A 23,867-nucleotide genomic window follows, 5' to 3' on the forward strand; every position below is an offset into this window, starting at 1 on the left:
ATAAAGAGCTAGATACCTACAGAAGTAAATTCTGGGCTGATACCAAGGTAATGGCGGCTGATCTCTTAACTTGTAACACACTTAAGCTTTAGGATTAGTTAGGGTTTTAGACATACTCCTGTCCTTTGAGATTCCTGTGGATTACAGGCCACCACTCAATGTGTCAGCCTGTTTTCAATCCTATTCTCAATTTTCTAGTTGCCCATGTGTACTTTAAGAGATCTGAGGAAACTTCAAGTATGAATAGGCCCGTTCTTGACAGTAGATCAATGGCATTCAGGCACCAGATTTTTTTTTAATTTATTTTTATTTGTCTCAATAAATGAATTCTTATTCTTTTTAATATAAGACAAACCCATTATTTTTCCGTAAACAAATTAAAATGCAACTAAAACTTCTTGATTGAAATATTTCATATTCACAAAATGGAAGATATCCAATAAGGACAAGTTACCCAAACAGTTAGTTAGCCAAAATCAAAAGCAAATACCATAGCATTTAAAAAAAATTACAGGTGAGGTATCATTCTCTCTTGGCTGCACTACTGGTTTTGCCAAGAAAAGGAAGAAAGTGAAGAAAGCCTATATGTTATTCCACAGACTTTCCACAGGAATATGCAGTTGCCTGAGCTACAAAATGCACTTTCAAATTCCTCAGTTTTCCTTGGTTATTTCACTATGTCAGCACCTAATATTATCTCTTCATTTTCAGATGTTATTGACTGAATTCTGCTCTCCATCAGCTGAAAGGAAAATAAAAACTTCCATTAGTTTTATACATAAGGTTAGGTTAGCCTCTACTTACTTATGCACAATTCTGAGAGTATTTCAAATTTTATTGCATATTTTATAGAAATATTTCACTTCTTTGTTTCTTAGCTGATAAGCTTTCCTTAGCTGGACATAACAGTGAAATTTTAGCAACTTTGTGATGCTGACACATGATTTTTGACTGGCCTGGAAATGGACAGGGAGAACGTGTGCTTTTCTCCAATGCACCACGCAGATTACCACAAATCATCTCAAACAAATTAATACAAAAAGATAAACTTTGCTAAGGTATGAAAGTAGATGCGTACACATTGGCCTGAGGTTTAGCTAATTGAACAGACCATGAGAAATTACTGGACATAACATGATAAACTGCTGGACAAGAAAATGGCGCAAGTGAGCTGCTGGTCGGTAGGCTGGTCTGGTCATACGCTGTGTGTGACCACCGCAGTCTGTCCTGTTACCTCACAAAATCCTATTTTGAACTGCTTTCTGTGTCACCTTGCTTTCTATCCTGTGTGTCTAACTTGCTAGCGAACTTCATTGAAGCTGGACTGGTGGGTGAGTAGGAGAGACCTGCAACTGGACAGACCAAAGGTGAGAGCTGGTGACCTGGGGGGGACACCCAGGGTCCGGACACAGAGATCGGATGTGAGGAACTTGCGAATTTATGGTTGTTGTGAATGGAGAGAGTGAGGGTGTATGCACGTCTCGCTGGCAAACTTCAGCCCTGCTCAGCCAGAGAGGAGCAGCAGGCTGTCTGCGACCCTATTTATGTGACTGCTCGTGGTGTTGACGTGGTGCCAGCAAAGGCACCCGTGCTGGTCTTTTTGTGGATGGCTGCATTAGTGTCCTCTGTGTGTGTGTTTGTGCATGTGTGTGCCTCGTGTTGGGAAAACGCACGGCCCTTGCTGCTGTCTGAACCTACCAATGGGAGCATCAGTCCCTGTACCTGTTAAACGGAAGAAACCCCCGGAGTCTGGAAGAGGACTGCATTTGACTTCCCTTAACAAACTTGCCTGCTGATTTTCTCTTGCAATTCCTCAAAATATGGCAAAGAGAAGAGTTATTCTCTGTGTTAAGTTCCTCATCATTTAGAAAATACCTGCAATAGTCTTGTATGTGTTTCATATATTTAATATAACATAGAAAGAGAACATACCTCTGGATTTGTATTAGGCAGTCCACGAAATGTATTTTTTTGGCTCTGGAATTTGTGGAAATGCTGCTTTCCAGCAGCCAGTCCTGGAGATCAAAAGGGATGGAATAGAAAAGAAAAATTAAGTAACTGTCATGTGTCAAAACCATTGCACCCTTGAACCAGCTCTTATTTTCCTCTTCCAGGACAGAAGAGAAATGAAAAATATACATCATGTCAGCACAGAATGAACACATATCATGAAAACACTAAGAATTTGGATGGTAATAGTTTCATTTTTGGTTAAGGATTCACTAGTTGTTATTTTCTTCTTTGAAAGAAAAGGAACTCCCAATTGTCCTGCTCTTTAAATCACTACAACCAGTGAAAAGTAGGTGTAAAAATTTTAACAAGTTGGAAGAACAGTATCTTCTCTGAATTACTGTATATTTCTATACAAAGTGCATGATATGGCGGAATATCCTTTTTCTTTTTGTTTCACTTACATGGTTTATTTCAAGAAGCAAGCTGCTTAGCTTATGTGCTTTCTGATACATTCAGTTTGCTAGGACAATTCTAGTGAACATTGCAAAATCTTTACAGGTAAGTACAATCAACCCGTGTGTTTGCAATAAATTCAGCAGTTCAAGAAATCAGAAGAGCTATTGCGTAGACAGTCTACATTGCAAGTATTCAGAGCAGCTGTGCTGTTAATATAAGTAATCGCATATAATTGCTGTCCTTGCCATGTTGACAGAAGAGGCCCTGGAAAAAGTTGTGTGGATCAGCCAGGGAGGGACTTTGGTCATCACCATTACAGTACTTGCTTCAGGCTCACTCATTTGGATTGATTTCTACCACAGTGTGAGTGAAAAAGTTTTATTTATGCTACAGAGACACCTCTACCTTATTTGTTTAAGAACTGCAGGTGTTTCACACATCCACACAAAATAAAATAAATGCATAAATTAAGTTTACCTTTTGCAGAACAAAATTGCAACGACTGCCACTAAGAGGGTCACAACTGCTACCACAAGTAAAATCCATACTGAAGAAGAAATAATTTCTTCATTTCCTGAAAGAGAAAGAGTCATAAAGTACTACTGTTAATAAAGAGGAATAGATGTACAGCTGTGTCAAATATCTACTCTCGTGACTGACTGGTGAATGTCAGTCTGAAAGGTTTCACTTGGTATAAAAATCAGCTCTTTAGTTTAGCACCTTAGCAGTAAAGTCTGCTGGGAAGGATTGACATTGAGCCTGTTTGCCCATCCCCTGCGGTACGCAAGTACGCACTTCAGTTGCAAATGTGTAACTTTTTGTATTGATTTCCAATGTCAGACTATTAAGAGATGTATTAATTCTCTTCCTCCTTTTCTTCTCAGTAATGTGGAGGGAAACAAAATGTTTGCCAAGCCTTTATATATCTGTGTGTCCGTAGATGCCCAGCAATGTGTGAGGTGGCCAGGACATCGCTGGGGGGAGAGTAGCCCAAGGCATGGATTTTCATTCTTACCAAACTCCACAGGTGCACTCCACTCCCCCCAGGCTGGGTTCACAAGGCAGGCACTGCCAGCTGTTCTCATTTTCAGGAGGTACCTCTTTCTTGTATTGGATCTTTGAAATGTGTGACTATTCACCCCTTCCTAAAACCAAAGCAAAACTGAGTTGTTTTTCTTTGTTGCGCGTCTGGGTGTTCATAATATGCAAGTGCCATTTACCAGTGAAACTTTTACAAGTCGAGGAGATCATTGCTTGTTAAAGTAGACTGCTGTTACAAAGCAAAAAATAAACATATGCAAGTTTATTATGTATATCATACGTACGTATGTGTGTATCTATCTCCTTTAAAAAGTAACCTGTCACTCAGTAAACTTTTTATGTTTAGAAGCTTTTCGTCTTTTAAACTATATCCTGTAATTTCTTACGATATAGTCTGATCTATTGAAAATTTCCCTTGGCACATTGACAGAGGCAGAAAAATATCTTGAATTGTCTCATTTCAATACTGCTAGAATTGAGTGATTTGAGGAATAAACTGTCTGCATGCACCTCACCTTCCTCAGTCTTTGCATTATGACTTTTCAGGAAAAGCATAACTTTCCAGCCAAACCTGTAAAACAAGTAGAAGACTGCGATACTTAGCGTTACTACAATTTACTGAAACGTGGTTGCTCGTGGCTGCTTTCAGGACAGAGGTGGGATGTGCAAGCTGCACTGATTAGAAGGAGGTGCAGCATACCTGGAGGACAGCCTCCATCCCAAAAGATCCCAAAGGATCCCAAAGGACTTTTGTGGTCTTTGTTTTTCATAAACAAAATTAAGTTCCTAGGAGGTGTTTTCTCTGTGTCTCTTTTCTCTGCTGTCACTGATGTGTAACTTCAAACTCTGATCCAAATATTTGAGGTGGAGAGTGGGCAATATAATGTAAAATGAAAGTTTTTTCAAAATACTTACAGAATAGTAATAAAGTTCTGCACTTGAATATATAATAAATGACATATGTCATGATGATTTAGCAGTTTGACACATTCATTAAATTTATAAAGATCCCATAAAGCATAGGACATTGAACACATACTGATTTAAAGGCATTTGCGTACTTTTGTGACTTTTCACAAGTCACTATGAAACTAACATGTATTGCTGATTAATAGAACAAGCAGACTTACTTGTATAGAAGTATATTTGGTTTTTCCCTCAGGATTATCCTGTAAATTGAGAAAAAAACCTTTATTTTTATGATTGCTTGTTTTGTGTTTAAATAATAAGTCATTTTTATCTACTGTCCCCATTTTCTGCACTCTTTCTTATCTACTTGACAGTTTTTCAGAAGAACTAGTACTTTATGTAACATTTAGTATCTAATATATTATTCATCTACAATGCCAAGTTTATATAGTAACTAATTCTTCTATGGAAGAGTATTTGTTTTCCTTACCACCAGAGCTGAGAAATAAATTTTATTTCAGATTGGTGATTAAACTGAAACACAAGCAAAACAGACCTGAATGAAAACTGTAACTTTATTCTTATACACACCAGGGGAAAAAAAAAAAAGATAAAAATCTGTGAAATGAACTTTTTACTTTATATCTAGTGTTTCTATTTTACAATAAATGTTACTATATTTAATTGCAAATACTATGTAAATATTGTTTCCTTTTCCCTCAGATGAAAATATTCAGGACTGACATGGATTCACAGATATTTTAGGCTGCCCTCCGACTACGTTTTTGATGGATAGAATAAAATTCACTCATCTCTTCTTAATAGCCATAATGACTACCATGTAATGTAGTGACCACATACAACTAATGACTGCAGATTATATCATCTCCATTAGCCTGCCGGAGTTATGTATTTTTTAATTCTTCTGCATTCTGTATTACTCCATTTTAAAATGAAATTAATCCAAACTTGTTTTAGCAAATAACTGCATGAATGCTCATGTGGCACCTGAACATGAGTTTGCAAGGTGTGCTGCTGTACAGGACAGCTTCTAGAATCTGTAAACAAGCTAGCTTAAGCACAGGGATCAATCTAGGAGAAAGTGCAACAATATAGTCTCCCTTTTTTGTGTTTATACTAAAATAATATATACGAAATGAAAACAATGAGTTCATGGAAGACTTCAGAAGAGACTCCCTCCTGCAGGGGATAGCACCACCAATTTACTGACCTGACCTGATGAGGGTCTATTGCTTGCCAGGGGCCAGGATCCAGGATGCTGCAGAAGGACTGCCAGACTTGTCTGGCCATTGAACTATTACCCCTTCCTGCTCTTCTGCGTGGGCACCAATGATATGGCCAGGGGTAACCTGGGGATGGTTTCAAGGGTGCTTGCAGGACACTGGGGGGATGGTGAAGGGCAGGAAGCCCAGACGGTGTCTCCTCAGTCCTTCCAGTGAGAGGGAAAGGCTTGAGTAGAATTGAACTCATCCAGCAGGTCAACACCTGTCTGAGTGGCTGGTGTCACAGGCAGGGCTTTGGCTTCTATGACCTTGGGATCCTTTTTGAGAAACAGGGGCTACTGAGCAGGCATGGGATGCATCTCACCAAGTGGGGTGAGAGTGTCTTTGCAAACGGGCTTGCTAACCTGGTCCTTGTGCTCTATGTAAAAGAGTGCCTTGAATACACAGAGCTCTGTCTTGGGACAAATGATCAACCAGGAAGAGCTTGTGAGTAGGCATTAGAGGACAGACCAACACAGCTGTCAATGTAGTAGGTGCTTGTTCCAGATCTCCTGATCAAGAAAAGGAAGCAGATGAGACCCTCTTCAGGCAGCTTGAGAAAGCCTCGCAGCCGCAGCCACAGGTATGTGCATTCAAGGGAAATTGCCCTGGAGGCAAAGTTGCTGGTTGATCTACAAGGACAGCCTCCTCAGAGCACAAGAATGGTCCATTGCGGTGTGCAGAAAGTCGAGCATGTGTGCCAGGTGAGCATGGCAGGACATGAAGCTTGTGTCTGAGCTCAGAGACAAAAAGGAAGTATGCAGAAGGTAGAAGAAGAGACTTGGGAGGAATACAAAGACATCATCTGCACAGGCAGGAATGGAGTCAGGAAAGCCAAAGCTCAGCTGGAGTTGAGACTAGTGAGGGAGGTGAACACAAGAAAGGTTTTTGTGAGTGCACTGGCAGCAAAAGGGGGGTTAAGGAGAATGCAGGCCTGCTGCTCACTGAGTTGGGGGAACCTAGAGACAAGGGACATGGGAAAGGCTGAGGTATCTGGTACCTTTTTAGCTCAGTTTTCACTGGTAAGGTTTGCCTTCAGGTTTCCCAGATATCCTGATCTATAAAGCCTTAACTTAAAACACCGCTGAAGAAGAATCCAAGGTTCTCAGCAAATTCAGTTTATTGGTGTCAGACATGAAAAAATGTGATTGAAATTATGTTACTCTTTTTTTTTTGTTTGTTCCCAATGCAAGTAATTTCTAATTGTGAAAATAAAGTTTAAAGGCTAACTGTAATACAATATATGTTGGTCATAGTGTATTAGTAAAACAGTACAAGTTTATACCAGGCAGTGGTAAAACAATGAATTTTGCAATACAGCAATTGCTGGACCTTGACATAATTGGTAACATGAAAACTGCTAATGATTATTTAAAAAATGCTAGGCAATTCAGACTACGTGTGAATTGAATATTCTTTACAAACCGAATATTAGGCATATTAAAATACTTTAAGAAGTCTTTAATATTTGATGGAGGCTTGAGATTTTCTGCAATACACTTTTATTCCAATGTCACACAGAGTTTTCTATAAGCTTTCTTTGCTGCAACGGCCAAGGGATTCGGAGAAGTAATGCAGTTTTGTAGCAGTTAGCTGGGCTTGCAAGAAAACTCATGTATGAAATAGCAAGCCCGATCCAGACTAAGAAGTTCGAAATAAAGGAAACCTAGGGAATGCCTTCCATCAGCCACTAAGCGGCCAAATCTGGTTGTTGTACAGGCAGGTTTTTCCTTTGTAGTCACTATCTGCCACCCTGTGGTCATTTGATGCAATTCTGCCACAGTTACAGTAGCTTAGGTCTACTCTTGCATCGGAACACAGCAATCTCAATCCTTCCCTATTGCTGCAAAATGACTTGTAAAACCAAGGTCTGAATTTGACTTTCAGTAGTTTAAAGGATTCCCTCAGTAACCTGTGCTTATTCACACTGCCTTTCTGCTTTCTCTCACATTTATTTTACTTTTATTTAACATTGTACAGCTCCAACTCTTGGACCAACAGGTGTGTTGCTTATATATGATATCTGGATAAACTATTTACGTTTCATATATACAGAAATTTCATTCACCTCTATCAGCTCATACTTGTTAAGTGGATGCACATTTCTCTGTCCAGTATTTACAGCTAATCTCTGCCCTTTCACAGAGATGCAGTCACCACTGGCAGGACTCCAATTCAGGACAGCTCCAACAGGTCTTAGTGAAAAAAGTGCCTTTTCTGAATTTTGTCACAGCCAAAGCTGTGATATGTTCCAGTCTTGATTAATCGTGCTTCTCCTCTTAGTCCCACACAGTCACAGTCAACCAGTGTATCTCCAGCAATATCTCACACAGGGGAACAGGGATAAAAAAATGGGGCAGCATGGCATAACAGGGTGCCTGAAAAGCACAGCTACAAAGGAATATGGTACTATGTATGAGGAAGGCTGCACCATACAAGAGAGAGTGATTTTCTTTCTATCCATGTGTATTGGTAAATGCAAACATATGTATTAATGTTAAATGTAGGTGAAGAAATTCCTCTTACCTTATACTTTATGTTGATTTCATATTTAAAACACTTGTCTTTGTTAGAATGACTTATTTGGGGTTGTTGCCATTGAATTATGCAATCTTTTTTAATTTCATCACAGTTGACAGTGATATTTGATGGAGGCATGAGCTTCTCTGAAATGATATAACCAAGAATTCAAATAATTAAAATCACTCGATCTCTTTTTGCTTTGATGAAAGAGAGTGCAATTACAAGTAACACCTCTATGAAGAAAGATACTAATTTGTATCTATTTTTTTTAGGAACTCTGTTAGAAATAATTTAAAGACTGAAGTTCTTTAAATCTTGTCCCCAGGATCAGAAAAAACAGGGACTACGCCAGGGAACGTGACTTAGGAGCATACAAAGATACAAACCCCCTCCATTTATTTTCTAGATGAATAAGGTAGAGTCCCATCTTCTTTTTATAAGTATGTTTTTTACCGCAGAAGAACAAGCTGATGCTGACCCTAATGTAAGAAATCCAAAAGTCATTTCTTCCTTCAAGCCTCCTCACACGATGCTTCTGTAACATGAAGGTGTTGCTTGCTTGGTGTTGTGAACTATGCAGTTTATTCCCCTCTTCCAAAAAATTAGCCATACAAATTTAAGAATAACACTTCAGTTTTAAGAATCTAGCCAACTTCTTCAGATATCTCCCCTGAATTCACAGATGTGAGCAAAAATATGAGGACCTTTATATTTTTATTGTTGCCAAGGACTTGATTAGTGTAACAGCAAAAGACAGCCACTCATGACAGAAAGGGTGAATGAAAGACTGACAGAGGAAACCTTTGTTTCAGCTAGACTGCTACTTTACACCAGTGTTTAGAGACAGGCCTGGCTTATTTGTGATGGGCTGTTTGGTCAAAGAACAGTCTTGTTTCATCTGCCATGAGTGATATTACAGCTCAATTCCTCCTCCTTATAGAATGAAGCCTTGTTTGTCCATTTTTTGGAGGCAATACCAAAAACAGTGGGACTTTGCCAAGAAGGCTTTGCCACAGTAACAGTAATTGCACAGGATGCTTCCAAGTAGAGCACCACATGTGAAAGAACATACTAAAACCTGGGGTATTTTGTACACATATTAATTTCTTTAATCAAGGGTATGGTGTCGGTGTATGCCATCCCCACTGGCAATGGGAAGGAGAAATCAGTGCTCAGCTAAACTTCTCCTGAAAAGTCTCCTCTGTTGAAAGGCCATCATTGAAAGGACAGCAGGGAAAGTACAATCTCTGAAGTCCTGTGGACCTTGCTGGAGAAAGACCTAAAAACAATAAGGGCAGATTGCTAAAGAATCTGAGTCAGGCTGCAGCTGTGGAGATTTCTTGCTTAATTTCCCTCATTGCTCTTTTGCTTGGATAATAGGTTTTCCTGAAGAGGCCACAGTCTCTTACTTTTGACTCTAGGTGAGACAGGGTACTTGGTTCCTTCTCAGGCATAAATGCTCTACTACCCTCATGCAATAATAAAAATAAAGCAGAAAGAAATTATTTACTTACCAATTTTATACAGTTGAATGTACTCATCATAGAACTGGATCAGGGAGTCTTTGCTAGACCCGTTCACCAGGAAGTAAGCTTTTTCAATCTCTATCTTCACATTTTGGAATCTACATCCCGTGTTTCTGCCATTTTCATCTTTAATGTAAAGCTCACATTCCATTGCATCATCATATCTGTATATAGCAAGGTATTTTAGTTAAACGTGGGCAGTGTGATGTGTTGAATGAGACTTCAGACTTCCCTAGATTCAAGCAGACCTACTTACCTCGAGTTCTTCCAGTAGAGAAAATATTGGGTATCTCCTGGAGCATCCCTGCCTGCCCGCCAAGTGCAGTTCATGAAGGAAACGTTATAAATCATGCAGGAGAAGTTTTCAATGGCCGACCCATTCATGCCTGCAAACACAAGGATATCCGTGATGAGGAAAAATTGTGTGACTGCTCTGAGCTGGAGGATCTTGGCACACACTTAGATATGTGAGACACCTGCAACTCCAGCAGGTTATTGCTTGGGTTAGGAATGACCTCCTTCATTTTAGATAGTAACACTGGAAAATATTTGCACTGACAGATTCAATGAAGAATTTGTCATGGAAAAATCCTCCAAAGATATGATTATAGCTGCAGCTGATAGAATAAGTCTCAGGAGAGCCTACATTGCTCTAGTACAAGCTGACACCTAAAGTGGCTACCCTTGTGCTTTGAATTGTTCCTATTCAAAAGGAGACACTGCTACCACAATGCCACAAGCTGAAACATTTGCCTGTCATCCTTCAGTACCCTGCTGTAGCATTTCTATTTGAAAGATGTTCTTCAGTGCCCTGTCAAAGGAGTGGAGAGCATGAGGAACTTCCCTGTGGACTCCAGAGAGGGAGAGAAACCCAAGTGCAGAGCCGTGAAGTTTTTCAAGACTTCAGGGAGATGTAGATGCAAACCTGTGAGGTGTTTGTGCTCTGCAGCGATACCTTCTTCCACCTGGGATTAACATGAAGAATCTTCTCCTGATCACAAACATATCCATTTACTCCTTAACCCCCACCCCCAACAAAACCCAATAATGAGACTAAACATACCTTTTAAAAGGAAGGATTACTTATACATCCTTTTATAAGGAATCAGCAAATACTTTGAGCTTGATGAGGCAGGAAGTAGTGCCGTTTTGTATATGCCAATTCCATGTTGCTTAAATGAACAGATCTTGTACCTCATTCTCTTAACAGTCTCATATATATTACCCCTCTCATACAACGAGGAGTAAATTCTGTCAGACCTTTCATTATTGTGGATGGGACACTGCAAAGTGTTGGGCATCACACCATGAGTTGCGCTGTGACAAAATTCAAGATGTCACAGATTTCTCAAGGAAGAATTTCAAAACTACAGCCACAATCCTGTTTCACTTGGATTTTTCATAACATTTTAAAGACATTCAAATGCAGTCAATAAAATATTAGCACAAACAATTAAAAGAGAATTGGCAATTAAAAAGATGGCACCAAGCAAGGTGGCAACTGAGGACTAAAAAATTACTAAGCTAGTTGTAGGAAACTCCTTTTCTTTTCACACAAACATTGTCATAAGGTTGTGAACAAGAACCTGTTCAGAAAACAAATGAATTAAGGAATGAAGGGTTTCAGGTTTTTTTACCCCAAGGCCATTGGAAGTAGGCAAATCCTTTCCCAAAGTCTAGCATATTACCTTGAGGAATGTATCTGCATATGCTTGAGTATGCACCATTCATGTTTGCTGCTGTAACAGAAAAACTTGCCCCATGTGCAGAGGAGGTGCTATATTTCCAAACATGCACTTTATATTCTCTGCCTGAAAAATGTCATGCAGAAGGTTTACTACTTTTTAGTTTTTCATCTATTCGTTTACACAGTGCTACTCCCTGTAGAAAGGTCTTAAGCTTGTCCTTGATTTGTAACAGTGGGACAACTACAATAGCGAAGTAGGTACTGATGTCTTCCCAGGCTCAAGAACTCTCTTCCCAGAAGTTTTGGGTAATGAACCTTTACCAGCACAAGGTGAAGCATTCAGTGCTTCCCTCCCGAAAAGCTCATGGCAGTGTTAAGAATAAGCAGTTCCTCCTCTCCTTCTACCCATAGTCCACAATAGTCCACCAAATCAGTTGAACCGCCTCAAAATAGAGCATATGTGTTTTCATAAGAAACAACAGATAGCTGTAATGCGATTTACACTCCTTTGAAAGACAAAGAGAGATACGCCACAGATGACTGCCTGGGCAAGGAGCTGGCTTGAGGTTCATCTCCACTAACATTAGCTTTCTAAAAACTAGCACCTAATTTGGGCAAGTCATATAGGTGCCTTGTCTATGCAGTGGTGAAGGAAAACACAGACAGTGGCATATAAGATGCTTGGGATACACTGCCTTCAGGCAGGGGCTGTACCTCTCTAGTAGCTCCTGTCAGAGCTTAGAGGACTATAATTTCCATGCTTAGATAGTTGAAATAAGGGTGACATGAATCTACTCAAATCTGTGATTACTGATACAGGTGATATAACCGCATGGAGTATCAGAGGAGTCCCCAAATGTCAGAATTTTCTAGAAACTGCCTATAGAAACTTTAATGTTTACCATAGATGTGGTATACATCTTGCTTGACACAGGAATGTAGTGTAAAATACTCCCTCTCTGTTTATGCAAACTAAACTGTCAAAAAAAACCCCTTCCTGTTACAGTTCCTGTTCCTGAAACAACTTTAATTTGGAGGTTACCTACCCAATCAGATGCACAAGAAATATTGGCCAAATGGATGGAGACAGCTTTGGGCTCTAAAGGAAGAGAACTTAGCTAAGGCAGGAGTAATACATGTACAGAGAAAAGAATAATCCCAAGAGCACAAATTCATGACTTGTTTTGAAGTATCTGTGCAGCTTGTAGAGGCCAGTAAAAGAGAAAACTATTTTGCTTAACAAACATAGTAGTTGCAAAATAGGAAATGCTTAGCTTGCTGTCTTCTCTGCATAAGCAGTGAAAACAGACTTAATCAGAAGCAGAAGTTGCCTTTTCATAAAGTCATGACACTTCTCAAATAATCCATTTACACAAGAACTGAGTTCTAGATCTCCTGTCTGCTATCAAAAGTTTGGATCTGAATTGGAGCTGAAGTTTGGATCTGACCTGGAGCTGAATTTGGCAAGGAATGTGAAAAATAATAGTAAGGGCTTCTACAGGTACGTTGGTCAGCAAAGAAAGATTAAAGAAAGTGTACTGCCCCTGATAAATAAGACAGGAGAACTAGTAACAACTGACATGAAGAAGGCTGAGATACTCAACAAATCTTTGCCTCAGTGTTCACTGGCAACCACTCTTCCCACATATCTCAAGTCCCTGAATCTCAAGGCAGGGACTGGGGGAACGAAGTCCCTCCCATCATAAAAGAGGATCAGGTTTGAGACCGCCTGAAGAACCTGAGCATACATAAGTCCATGGGACCCAACGAGATGCATCCTAGGGTCCTGAGGGACTTGGCTGATGTAGTTGGCAAGCCACTCTCCATCACATTTAAAAAGTCACGGCGGTCAGGCGAAGTCCCCAGTGACTACAGAAAAGTGAATATCTCATCCATTTTTAAAAAGGGACATAAGGAGGATCCTGGGAACTACCAACCAGTCAGCCTCACCTCCCTGCCTGGTGAAGTCATGCAACAGATCCCCCTGGAAGTTATGTTGGAGCATACAGAAGACAGGGAGGTGATTAGAGACAGCCAACATGGTATCACCAGGGACAAATCGTGCCTGAGTAATCTAGTGTTCCTCTACAATGTAGTGACTGCATCAGTTGATAAGGGAAGAACAACAGATGTCATCTACCTGAAGTTCTGTAAGACCTTTGGCATGGTCCCCCACAACATTCTTGCCTTTAAAATGGAGAGATATGGGTTTGACAGATGGACTGTTAGGTGATAAGGAATTGGCTGGATGGGTGCATCCAAAGACTTACAGTAGTCAATGGCTCAATGTCTAAGTGGAACCAGTGATGACTGGTGTCCCTCAAGGGTCTTTACTGGGACAAATACAATTTAATATCTTCATTAATGACACAGAGAGTGGGATTGAGTACACACTCAACAAATTTGTGGATGACACCAAGCTGAGTGAGGCAGTTGACTAGCTAGAGGGAAGGGACGCCATCCAGAGGGACCCGGCCAGGCTTGAGGAGTGGGCCCATGCAAACTTCATGAAGTTCAACAAGGCCAAGTACAAGGTCCTGCACCTGGGTTGGTGCAATCCCCAGTATCAATACTGACTGGGCAATGAATGGATTGAAAGCAGCCCTGCGGAGAAGGATTTAAGGATACTGGTGGGTGAAAAATTGGACCTGAGCTGGCAATGTGCGCTTGTAGCCCAGAAGGCCAATCACATCCGGGCTGCATAAAAAGAAGCATGGCCAGCAAGTCGAGGGAGGTGATTCTTTCCCTCTACTCCGCTCTCATGAGACCCACCTGCAGTATTGTGCCCAGCTTTTGGGTCCTCAGCACAAGAAAGACATGGACCTGTTAGAGTGGGTCCAGACGAGGGCCACAAGAATGATCAGAGGGCTGGAACACCTCTCCTCTGAAGATAGGCTGAGAGAGTTGGGATTGTTCAGCCTAGAGAAGAGCAGAGGAGACTTTATCGTGGCCTTTCAATACATGAAGGGTGCTTATAAGAAAGATGGAGAGAGACTTTTTACCAAGGCCTGTACTGACAGAACAAGGGGCAATGTTTTAAACCTGAAAGATTTATATTGGACATAAGGAAGAAATTTTTTATGATGAGGATGGTGGGACACTGGAACAGGTTGCCCAGAAAAGTTGTGGATGCCCTGTCATTGGAAGTGTTCAAGGTCAGGTTGGATGGGTCTTTGAGCAACGTGATCCAGTGAACAATGTCCCTGCCCATAGCAGGGAGGTTGGACTAGGTGATCTTTAAAGGTCCCTTCCAACCCAAAATATTCTATGATTGTATGAACCTGCTTGGCCCTCAGGAGCCACTCCAGAAATATTTTGCCTTCACAGGTTTCTGTGTCACACCAATCAGCCCTGAGCAAGCACATCACTGCATCTCCAATGTCCCTGAAAGCTTATGTCTTGTTTTTAGGTAAGTCAGTAAGGACCCATGTGTCTACTTCAGTCTGTCCTTTGTACTTAAAAATTCTCATCTGCACAGCATGAGATGCATCTCACCAAAGTTCCTCTGAAACCAGGAAAAGAGACAATCTTACACTTCAGTCCCATCAAGGCCCTGATTCCACAAGAGTCCTCTGAAGGCACAAATTTTGTAAGAATGGCCAGAGAGGACAGATACGCCTCAGTATCAAGATAGGTTTCAACAAAAACTAGAAAGGACTGCTAAAACAGAGACTATCTTGTTCCTACCAAGGATACTTCTTGCAGTTACTTAAGGATATGAAAGAAAAAGAAGAAAGTGTAGTGATTTATCACCGCTAAAACTTTACATAGCAAATTTACCATTATAGTCTCAGTAAAACCTCCTGCAGTCACTGAACACCAGTCCTCAGTGAAATTCATGCTGCTCATCCAACTCAGTTCCGTTTTCCACTGATTCAGCATCAAATTTCTAGTAGGTGAGTCTGGCATCTCTGCTGCAAGTGTCACATAATAGGATCATTAAGGTGCAGGACTGATTCCCAGATTTTTGGGTGCAGAGGCTACTATGTAGCACATCTAAGACAGAAGGCAACTTAAGCACAACTACCCATAATGAGAAGCATGTTACACTCCACCTCAGAGGACTTCCCCATGGAAGTGTTCTACTCACGGTCTGTGCAGTGCCAGCCAACACACAACTGGGTGATCAGCAGCATCCACTGGGTCATGAGGATGAGTGCAAGAGGAGCAACCATTTCTTCCTCCTTGGAGACAGAGAACAGTGCAACTTGCTCAAGGTGAAAGATGCCAGCATGAACCACTCTCCTTTGAATTTGTCTAGTCTGACCTGCTCACATGCCTGCTTCTGCACCATCTGACCATCTCTCAGTTCTAGTTGGAGGAAAGATTAGATAGACTCTGAGTTCTCAAGCAGTCAGAGAAATGTTCAAATAAACAGTAACAAAGTTAAAGAAGTTGTTCTTTTCTGTAACTGTTGTGGTTTGATCCGGCAGGCAGCTAAACACCACACAGCCGTCTGCTCACTCCCCCCTGCTAGTGGGATGGGGGAGAGAATTGGGGGGAAAAAAAAAAAAAAGTAGAATTTGTGGGTTGAGATAAAGACAGTTTAATAGGACAGAAAAGGAAGGAATAATAATAATAATAATAACAACAACAATAATAATAATAATGATAAAAGAATATACAAAGTAAGCGATACACAATGCAATTGCTCACCACCCAACGACCGATGCCCAGCCAGTTCCCAAGCAGCGATGCCTGCTCCCTGGCCAACTCCCCCCAGTTTATATGCTGAGCATGACGTCACATGGTATGGAATGTCCCTTTGGCCAGTTTGGGTCAGCTGTCCTGGCTGTGCCCCCTCCCAGCTTCTCGCTGGCAGGGCATGGGAAGCTGAAAAGTCCTTGGCTAGTGTAGGCACTACTTAGCAACAACTAAAACATCAGTGTGTTATCAACATTGTTCTCATCCTAAATCCAAAACACAGCACTGTACCAGCTACTAGGAAGGAAATTAACTCTATCCCAGCCGAAACCAGGACAGTAACAAAACAATTTGTGTGATGATTCATAAAGCTGGTGATCTCGGGAGCACTGTATAAACATTACATACATACATTTGATGACTGCTATCTTAAGGTCTAAAGATTATTTATCTATTTGCTATATGCAAAGTTTAGGATGAATAGATGTCAAGCAGGTGGATAAACAGCTGCAAACAGAAAATATCAAAATGGGTCTCAGCAATGTCAATCAGCTCGAGTTACCCAATGGTGAATATAGTAAGTTTGGTGAGGGCATTAGTTCATGTATTTTCAAGGATGTTTTTGAGTATATGCTTAAAAGTGGATCTAGGAGTGGCGTCTAACTTCTACAAATTCAGTATCAAACATAGTAAGCAAATCAAAACTGTGGCTAGGACCTTTCTTAGCAGGCAGTAGGTACTTTATTTGTGAAAAACTTCATTCAGCTTAGCTCTGTGTGTTCCTCTGACAGTTTTTTAGATTTTGCCTAGTCAGAAAGACAAAGATGGACCTACCTTCTATTTCAAAGTGTCTTTATCTCGTTCATCTTTCTATCATAGTCTTCAGGCTCAGAGAAGATGGAAAGATTCATATTTTAAATGGTAGTATAGCTATAAATAGGGCTGTCTCCCTTGCCGCTTGTGTTTTGGGGAACTGTCATACCATCGGAAGTGTTGCAAGATATGATGTTCATCACTTCCCTCCTGTTTCTTACCAAATTAATGTAATTGCACAACTCATGATTTCATATAACATGAACAAGCAGTTAGCTGGTTAAATTTTCCTTTCTGTTGTACAGAGTCCACTGGTGCTTGGGAATCCAGTGAATGCACAAAAAACTTTTCTTTTACAGGTATTTCTCTCTAGCTCTAAATAAAACTGAGTAGTACAAAGCATTGCTCAATACAAACCATCTCTGGGGGCTGGGAGCAGTGGGGGCTCCCCATGGTGGGGCAGGGCAGGGCCTGGCAGCCAGGGCCCATCCCACCCCCAGCCAGGAGCCGGGCAGCTGGGGGGGCACCGGGGCAGCCCCAGTCCCCGGGCATCGGGCACTTCCTTGGGGACAGGGATGGGCCGAGGCCAGGCTGGGACATGGGCCCATGGGTGGACCCAGCTCGGCGGGGCCCATGGCCGGGCAGGGCAGGGCTGTGGGGAGCTGGAGACCGGCCCTGCTGCGGCATCGCGGGGACTGCGGCTGACTAACCCTGACATGGGGTCCTGGGCCCTGGGCAGGGTGGAGGGAGCCGCGGGGGGCTGTGCAGGGATGGTCTATGGAGGCACTCAGGGAGACGACAATGCAAACTGTAAAAGTTCCTTAAGCCTGTGGAAAAAGAGGATTTAAAATCTTGGATATGAAATCTTCAAATAAGATATATCACTACCAAAAATTGTGATTTGGGTTTGTTCTCAGTCCATTTCTCCCAGTGTCAAAAAACCCAAACCACAAACCACTACAAAAACAGACAAAAAATTGCAAGTGGTAAGCATCCAACTACAAAAAGCCACTCCAGGGCCTGCTGCTGAGCATTTGTTCCCTTCTTAGGTCACAGCTGTGCATTTTTTAAAGGAGAGGGATATTATAAACAATATAAAACATCAAAAGCTCCCTTATATCCTGAAAGGCTTTGCTTCACAGAAGACAATGTAATTTACTTAATATGGAGATTTATAATCCATATAAAGTAATTTAATTTCTTCACAGGTTGAAATTAAAACATCACTAGAAAATACGACATTTTTCAAAAAGGAAGATATGTCAACATTTTCCTCTTAAAAACAGGCAGATCCGTTCTGCTGGAGTTAAAAACTTGTAGGAGAGACAACTGTCCAGGTACTTCTCTACCACTCCCGTTTCTTGCCTACTATATTTGGAAAAAGTTACCTGCTGCCCAGCACCCTTCCAGGATGCTCCAGGATTCACCTTTATCAAAACGCCAAGGTCATTCCTATCCTACTGCTTCTTTATTGACATATGGCGTGATATAACCATATCAGCAGTAGTTCCTATATCAGCTATTCATACATAATTAAGATATAGTTATTTCCAAAAGAGAAAGCCAAAGATAGTGCAGTGCTGACTGCCTTTGGGGTCAAAGAGGGCTTACTTTTTAGACACCCAGAAATGCCTAGGCTCATGAGTATTTCTGCTTCCTAGATTCCTGCTAGAGCGTAAGATTGATGACTGATGAGCTATAGGTGTGCTGTCATTTTCCAGGTTCATTCTCTTACGTTGCTTGTAAACATGAATGATACTGAGTTGTCACTGAGACCAGACAACACCCCAAACTGGATATCTGACCTGCTTTCTTCTCCACAACTCATACAGTATAAAGGGAACAGGTGTAGCACAGCAAGTCTACTCATCGTATTAGCAACTTTATGACTGCAAAAGTATTTTCTACAAAAATAAAAATTGAACCAGCTCCACTTCTCCTCACATGCAGTACCAGAAGAATAGAGAAAGGCCTGAACTGAAAAGCAATGCATTAAGTGACACCCTATGGTTGGGTTCATGCATTTGATCATGACTGTCAGTAACTCTGTATTGACTGAGGAGATGAACAACTCACCTTGAGCATCCAGAACTTAAAATGCTCCAGTCATCCCTAGAAACAGTAATCATGAGAGAATCAACAGAGCCTGGCCTGGTCTTTTGTGGTTTCAGAGGGGAAGGTCTAAGGCGATGGTGGCTTTATAAGGACCAATTCATGGGAGTTCACTTTCTTCATATGCCAGGAGTGAATAAAAATGTAACAAGGTTTTTCTGAAGCATAGTTATGAAGCAAACAGTGGGAATGAGGAACAAATAAGAATAGGTGGATATTCTACCAAAAAGTAGATTTAGTCATAGAAGAAGTTCTTTTTGATAAGAATATCCCTATCACATCAAAGGTGTCAACAGACAAAGCAATTGAAATTTTAGACTTCAGGTCTGGGCCCATGGCAGTAATTCAGAGGAAAAAGTAGTCCATTGTCAGAAGTTTCACTGCGCTTTCAGATTAAAGAAATTCCATACTTATCCATGTAGGTATTTTTTTAACACTTACTGTGCTGTAAAGGTGGAAGAAAGGACTTCTGATCACAAAGAATGAAAAAACCACACACTTTTTTGTGTCTTCATCTTTGGAAGAGAAGCACTCAATTTTGTGGTGGTAACAGACTGCATTTCATGGAGAAGAGAGTGGGGGGAAGTGCCCAGGGTAATAAAATCAGAATTGTAGGAAATGTCACAGAGAATCAAATGGGGTTCTGGAAAATGAAGGAAGACAGAGTTTCCGTGCATCTGCTTTTCTCTCTCCTTTCCCCTGTCCTTTCACCTCCCTTGGTCTGCCTCCTCCAATGGGTCAGTTCCCAGAGCATTAGGCAGTCTCCTACCCATTCCTGCAGCAGACACATCCAAACCAGGAGCCCTACTCATCCTCTGGCACCTCACACTGCAGGAGCGGAGAAGGTAGGGAGTTGAGGTGAGCCATGCAGCCCAGAGATTGGGTTGGGGAGGAGGAAGGCTAGGATAAATTGCACAAAAGTTGCATTTGCTGATCCTGCACCACTTTAGGGATGGTGTTTAAGGGCAGCTATTGCTGTGAGGGGGGTGTAGCTCCACAATCCTATGGAGATTTCTTGGCAGAAGCAGTTGGACCACAAGGCTGTGCCCACTGACGGCTGTGACTGGATTGCTGGACAGTGTCTGTATCTGAGACACCCTTTCATCACACTGTTTAGCATTGATGCAGTGGGACGTTGACTGTCCTGGGTGACTGTGTGTTTTTTTCTGTGCCTAAATCTGGTCCTGGGAAGTGCTGCCAACTTCCAACCTTTGAGTCATCCCAATTACACATCTTGCAATGGGTGGACAAGGACAAACACATCTGTCTGGTGGTGGGTTCTCTTTCTCCAGTTGAGCTCTCAACTGTGTGACTACTTGTGCACCCCAGGCAAAGCCCCATGCTCCCACTCTGAAGATCTCCCGAGCCGGCAGAGCAGGCAGCAGAGGAGCAGCGTGCTCTCTGCTGCTCCCTCAGATTATGCACCCTGTAACAAAATGAGGAAGTCTGGGTTTTGAGGTTTTGGGGTTTGGGTACTTTTTGTTTTTAAATTGGAATATACTGCAGCAGAACAATCCAAACAGCCCACGAGCACAGTGATGTTACTACAGACAAAGGAACTCTCCTACCCAGGGGATTTCTTTGTTTGTCTATATTTAGGGCAAGTCCTGCCCTGAGGCTTTAAAAAATGCAAACAAATTAAAAAAAATTAAAAAATCACAAGAAAAGCTGGTGCAATTGATGGTGCTACCATAGTCTGTTATCTTTTAGAGGCCAGAAAAGTAGTGTTGAATGAAAGTAGTGTTGAATGGCCTAGCCAGGAGCTGGAAGAGAAATGAGAAGAAGAAGAGGAATAGAAATGAGAAGAGAAAGAGAAGAGAAAGCTGGGCAAGATACTAGTGCTGTTTTCCAACTTTTTGCTCTACAAGAAGTAGAGTCACTGCAGGAACATGATTAAAAACAACCTTGCTTTAAAGTCCCAAAAGCTTGAAGAATAATTTAGTGCTCCAACAACAATAGGAGTGCTCACAAAAACTGCCTGGGCATTTTGCAATGCCGATGTCTTACAGCTTTTGTGTAGACCACAAAAATACAAATGGCAGACAAGTCTTCCTCTTTGGTCCTTGCAGGAAGAACTTCCTAGTTTTTAGCAAATGTCTTTCTCCACAGAAGAGAGGAACAGCCTTAGGAGACCAGAATACAGGACTTCTATCTGTGTGAATATCCGAACCACTTGGTTAGAAGGTTATATAGCCTGACCATCCTTCCCCAGTGAGTGTTATATTGGGCCTTTGCCCAGGGATGGGAAAAGAATGTTTGCTCCACTCCTACTCCCACCTCCACTGCCTCATGGACAGGATTTCTGGTGTTCTCATCAGGGTGCTAGTAGTGAATTCCAGTTTTCTGAATGGCTTTGCAGCCTCAGCAGCTTTTGTAGTGAAAGCAGTGGGGATGTAAGGGGTGCACCAATGGCCATGATCAATTGTGAGTGAAGCAGGATGGAGAGGATCCAGTAGAACCTATCTGTTTCATTCCCCTTAGATTAAAGTTAAATTAGATTAAATGCATGAGGGGCTAGGACCTTATTGGCATCACGGAGACGTGGTGGGATGGCTCCTATTACTGGAGTGTTGGGATGGAGGGATACAGGCTCTTTAGGAAGGACGGTCAGGGGAGACGAGGAGGGGGTGTCGCCCTCTATGTCAAAGACCAGCTGGAGTGCATGGAGCTCTGCCTGGGGATGGATGAGGAGCCGACCGAGAGCTTATGGGTCAGGATTAAAAGGAAGGAAGGGACAGGTGACATTACGGTGGGGGTCTGCTACAGGCCACCTGACCAGGAAGACCGAGCGGATGAGGTCCTCTATAGACAGATAGGAGCAGCCTCACGCTCACAAGCCCTGGTCCTCATGGGGGACTTCAACCACCCCAACATCTGTTGGAGGGACAACACGGCAGGGCATAAGCAATCCGGGAGGTTCCTGGAATGCGTCGATGATAACTTCCTTCTCCAAGTGGTAGAGGACCCAACGCGGAGACGTGTTATGCTGGACCTTGTTCTCACCAACAAGGAGGGGCTGGTGGGGAATGTGAAGCTCAAGGGCAGCCTGGGCCGGGAAAATGTCAGCCCTCTCTGGAAAGAAATGTGAGACCTGGTTACCCGGGATACGGAGAAGGCGGAGGTACTCAATGACCTTTTTGCCTTGGTCTTCACCAGCAAGTGCTCGAGCCACACACCCCAGGCCGCAGAAGGCAAAGGCAGGGACTGGGAGAATGAAGAGCCACCCACTGTGGGAGAAGATCAGGTTTGAGACCATCTAAGGCACCTGAAGGTGCACAAGTCCATGGGACCTGATGAGATGCATCCACAGATCCTGAAGGAACTGGCGGATGAAGTTGCTAAGCCACTATCCATCATATTTGAGAAGTCATGGCAGTCCAGTGAAGTTCCCACTGACTGGAAAAGGGGAAACATAACCTCCATTTTTAAAAAGGGAAAAATGGAAGGCCTAGGGAACTACGGGCCAGTCAGTCTCACGTCTGTGCCTGGGAAGATCATGGAACAGATCCTCCTGGAAGCTATGCTAAGGCACATGGAGGACAAGGAGGTGATTCGAGACAGCCAGCATGGCTTCACCAAGGGCAAGTCCTGCCTGACTAACCTAGTGGCCTTCTGTGATGGAGTGACTACATCAGTGGACACGGGAAGGGCTACAGATGTTGCCTATCTGGACCTCTGTAAGGCCTTTGACACGGTCCCCCACAACATCCTTCTCTCTAAACTGGAGAGGTAGGGATTTGATGGGTGGACTGTCCGGTGGGTGAGGAATTGGTTAGATGGTCGCATCCAGAGGGTAGTGGTCAATGGCTCAATGTCCAGATGGAGACTGGTGACAAGTGGCATCCCGCAGGGGTCCGTATTGGGATTAGTACTGTTTAATATCTTCATCAGTGACATCGACAGTGGGATCGAGTGCACCCTCAGCAAGTTTGCAGACGACACCAAGCTGAGTGTTGCAGTCGACACGCCAGAGGGACGGGATGCCATCCAGAGGGACCTGGACAAGCTGGAGAAGTGGGCCTGTGTGAACCTCATGAGGTTCAACAAGGCCAAGTGCAAGGTGCTGCCCCTGGGTCGGGGCAATCCCCGGTATCAATACAGGCTGGGGGATGAAGGGATTGAGAGCAGCCCTGTTGAGAAGGACTTGGGGGTACTGGTGGATGAAAAGCTGGACAGGAGCCAGCAATGTGCACTTGCAGCCCAGAAGGCCAATCGTACCCTGGGCTGCATCAAAGGAACATGGCCAGCAGGCGCAGGGAAGTGATTCTGCCCCTCTACTCCACGCTGGTGAGACCCCACCTGGAGTACTGCATCCAGCTCTGGAGCCCTCAGCATAAGAAAGACACGGACCTGTTGGAGCGGGTCCAGAAGAGGGCCACGAAAATGATCAGTGGGATGGAACACCTCTCCTGTGAAGAAAGGCTGAGAGGGTTGGGGTTGTTCAGTCTAGAGAAGAGAAGGCTTCGGGGAGACCTTCTTGCAGCCTATCAGTACTTAAAGGGGGCTTATAAAAAAGATGGGGGCAAACTTTTTAGCAGGGCCTGTTGCGACAGGACAAGGGGGAATGGCTTTAAACTGAAGGGGGGGTAGATTGAGACTAGATGTAAGGAAGAAATTTTTTACGGTGAGGGTGGTGAAACACTGGAAGAGGTTGCCCAGAGAGGTGGTGGATGCCCCATCCCTGGAAACATTCCAGGTCAGGTTGGACGGGGCTCTGAGCCACCTGATCTAGTTGAAGATGTCCCTGCTCATTGCAGGGGGGTTGGACTAGATGACCTTTAGAGGTCCCTTCCAACCCAAACTATTCTATGATTCCATAAAGTAAGCTTGGCCTTTAGTTGGCCACTTCTGATGAAGGTGCTCTTATTTTTGGCAGTTATAACTTAAACAGAAGGCTCCTTCTCTGGTTGTGTTTTAAAA

General features: G+C 42.7%; 1 protein-coding gene across 4 annotated transcripts; it reads right to left on the reverse strand.

The window, feature by feature from the left end:
• Window positions 1-300: 300 nt before the first annotated feature.
• LOC143170337 (granulocyte-macrophage colony-stimulating factor receptor subunit alpha-like) lies at window positions 301-16,885 on the reverse strand. Of its 4 annotated transcripts, none has more exons than XM_076358541.1 (10): window positions 16,857-16,885; window positions 15,469-15,689; window positions 9,948-10,077; window positions 9,680-9,855; window positions 8,169-8,308; window positions 4,581-4,619; window positions 3,425-3,554; window positions 2,887-2,983; window positions 1,933-2,015; window positions 301-742 (listed from the first exon to the last, which is right to left on the reverse strand). In XM_076358541.1, exons 2-9 carry the CDS (start codon window positions 15,551-15,553, stop codon window positions 1,946-1,948), a joined length of 867 nt encoding a protein of 288 aa, XP_076214656.1. In that variant the 5' UTR covers window positions 15,554-15,689; window positions 16,857-16,885; the 3' UTR covers window positions 301-742; window positions 1,933-1,945. The 4 variants fall into 4 exon arrangements, with proteins under 4 accessions (XP_076214656.1, XP_076214664.1, XP_076214681.1 ...); XM_076358549.1 differs by lacking the exon at window positions 16,857-16,885 and adding an exon at window positions 16,035-16,045 and having other exon boundaries at window positions 15,469-15,562; XM_076358566.1 differs by lacking the exon at window positions 16,857-16,885 and adding an exon at window positions 15,159-15,292 and having other exon boundaries at window positions 15,469-15,514.
• Window positions 16,886-23,867: the final 6,982 nt, after the last annotated feature.

The sequence above is a fragment of the Aptenodytes patagonicus genome, chromosome 1, assembly GCF_965638725.1.
Source record: "Aptenodytes patagonicus chromosome 1, bAptPat1.pri.cur, whole genome shotgun sequence".
Classification (NCBI taxonomy): Eukaryota; Metazoa; Chordata; class Aves; order Sphenisciformes; family Spheniscidae; genus Aptenodytes; species Aptenodytes patagonicus.

Excerpts from the sequence above, each read along its gene's own strand:
- LOC143170337 (XM_076358541.1), bottom strand. The coding sequence starts at position 15,553 with ATGGTTGCTCCTCTTGCACTCATCCTCATGACCCAGTGGATGCTGCTG. Across the intron at positions 10,078-15,468 it reads TGGCTGGCACTGCACAGACC|GCATGAATGGGTCGGCCATT; the intron begins GTGAGTAGAACA and ends TTGTGTTTGCAG. Across the intron at positions 8,309-9,679 it reads CATTCAACTGTATAAAATTG|AGAAGCTCATGCCTCCATCA; the intron begins GTAAGTAAATAA and ends ATATCATTTCAG.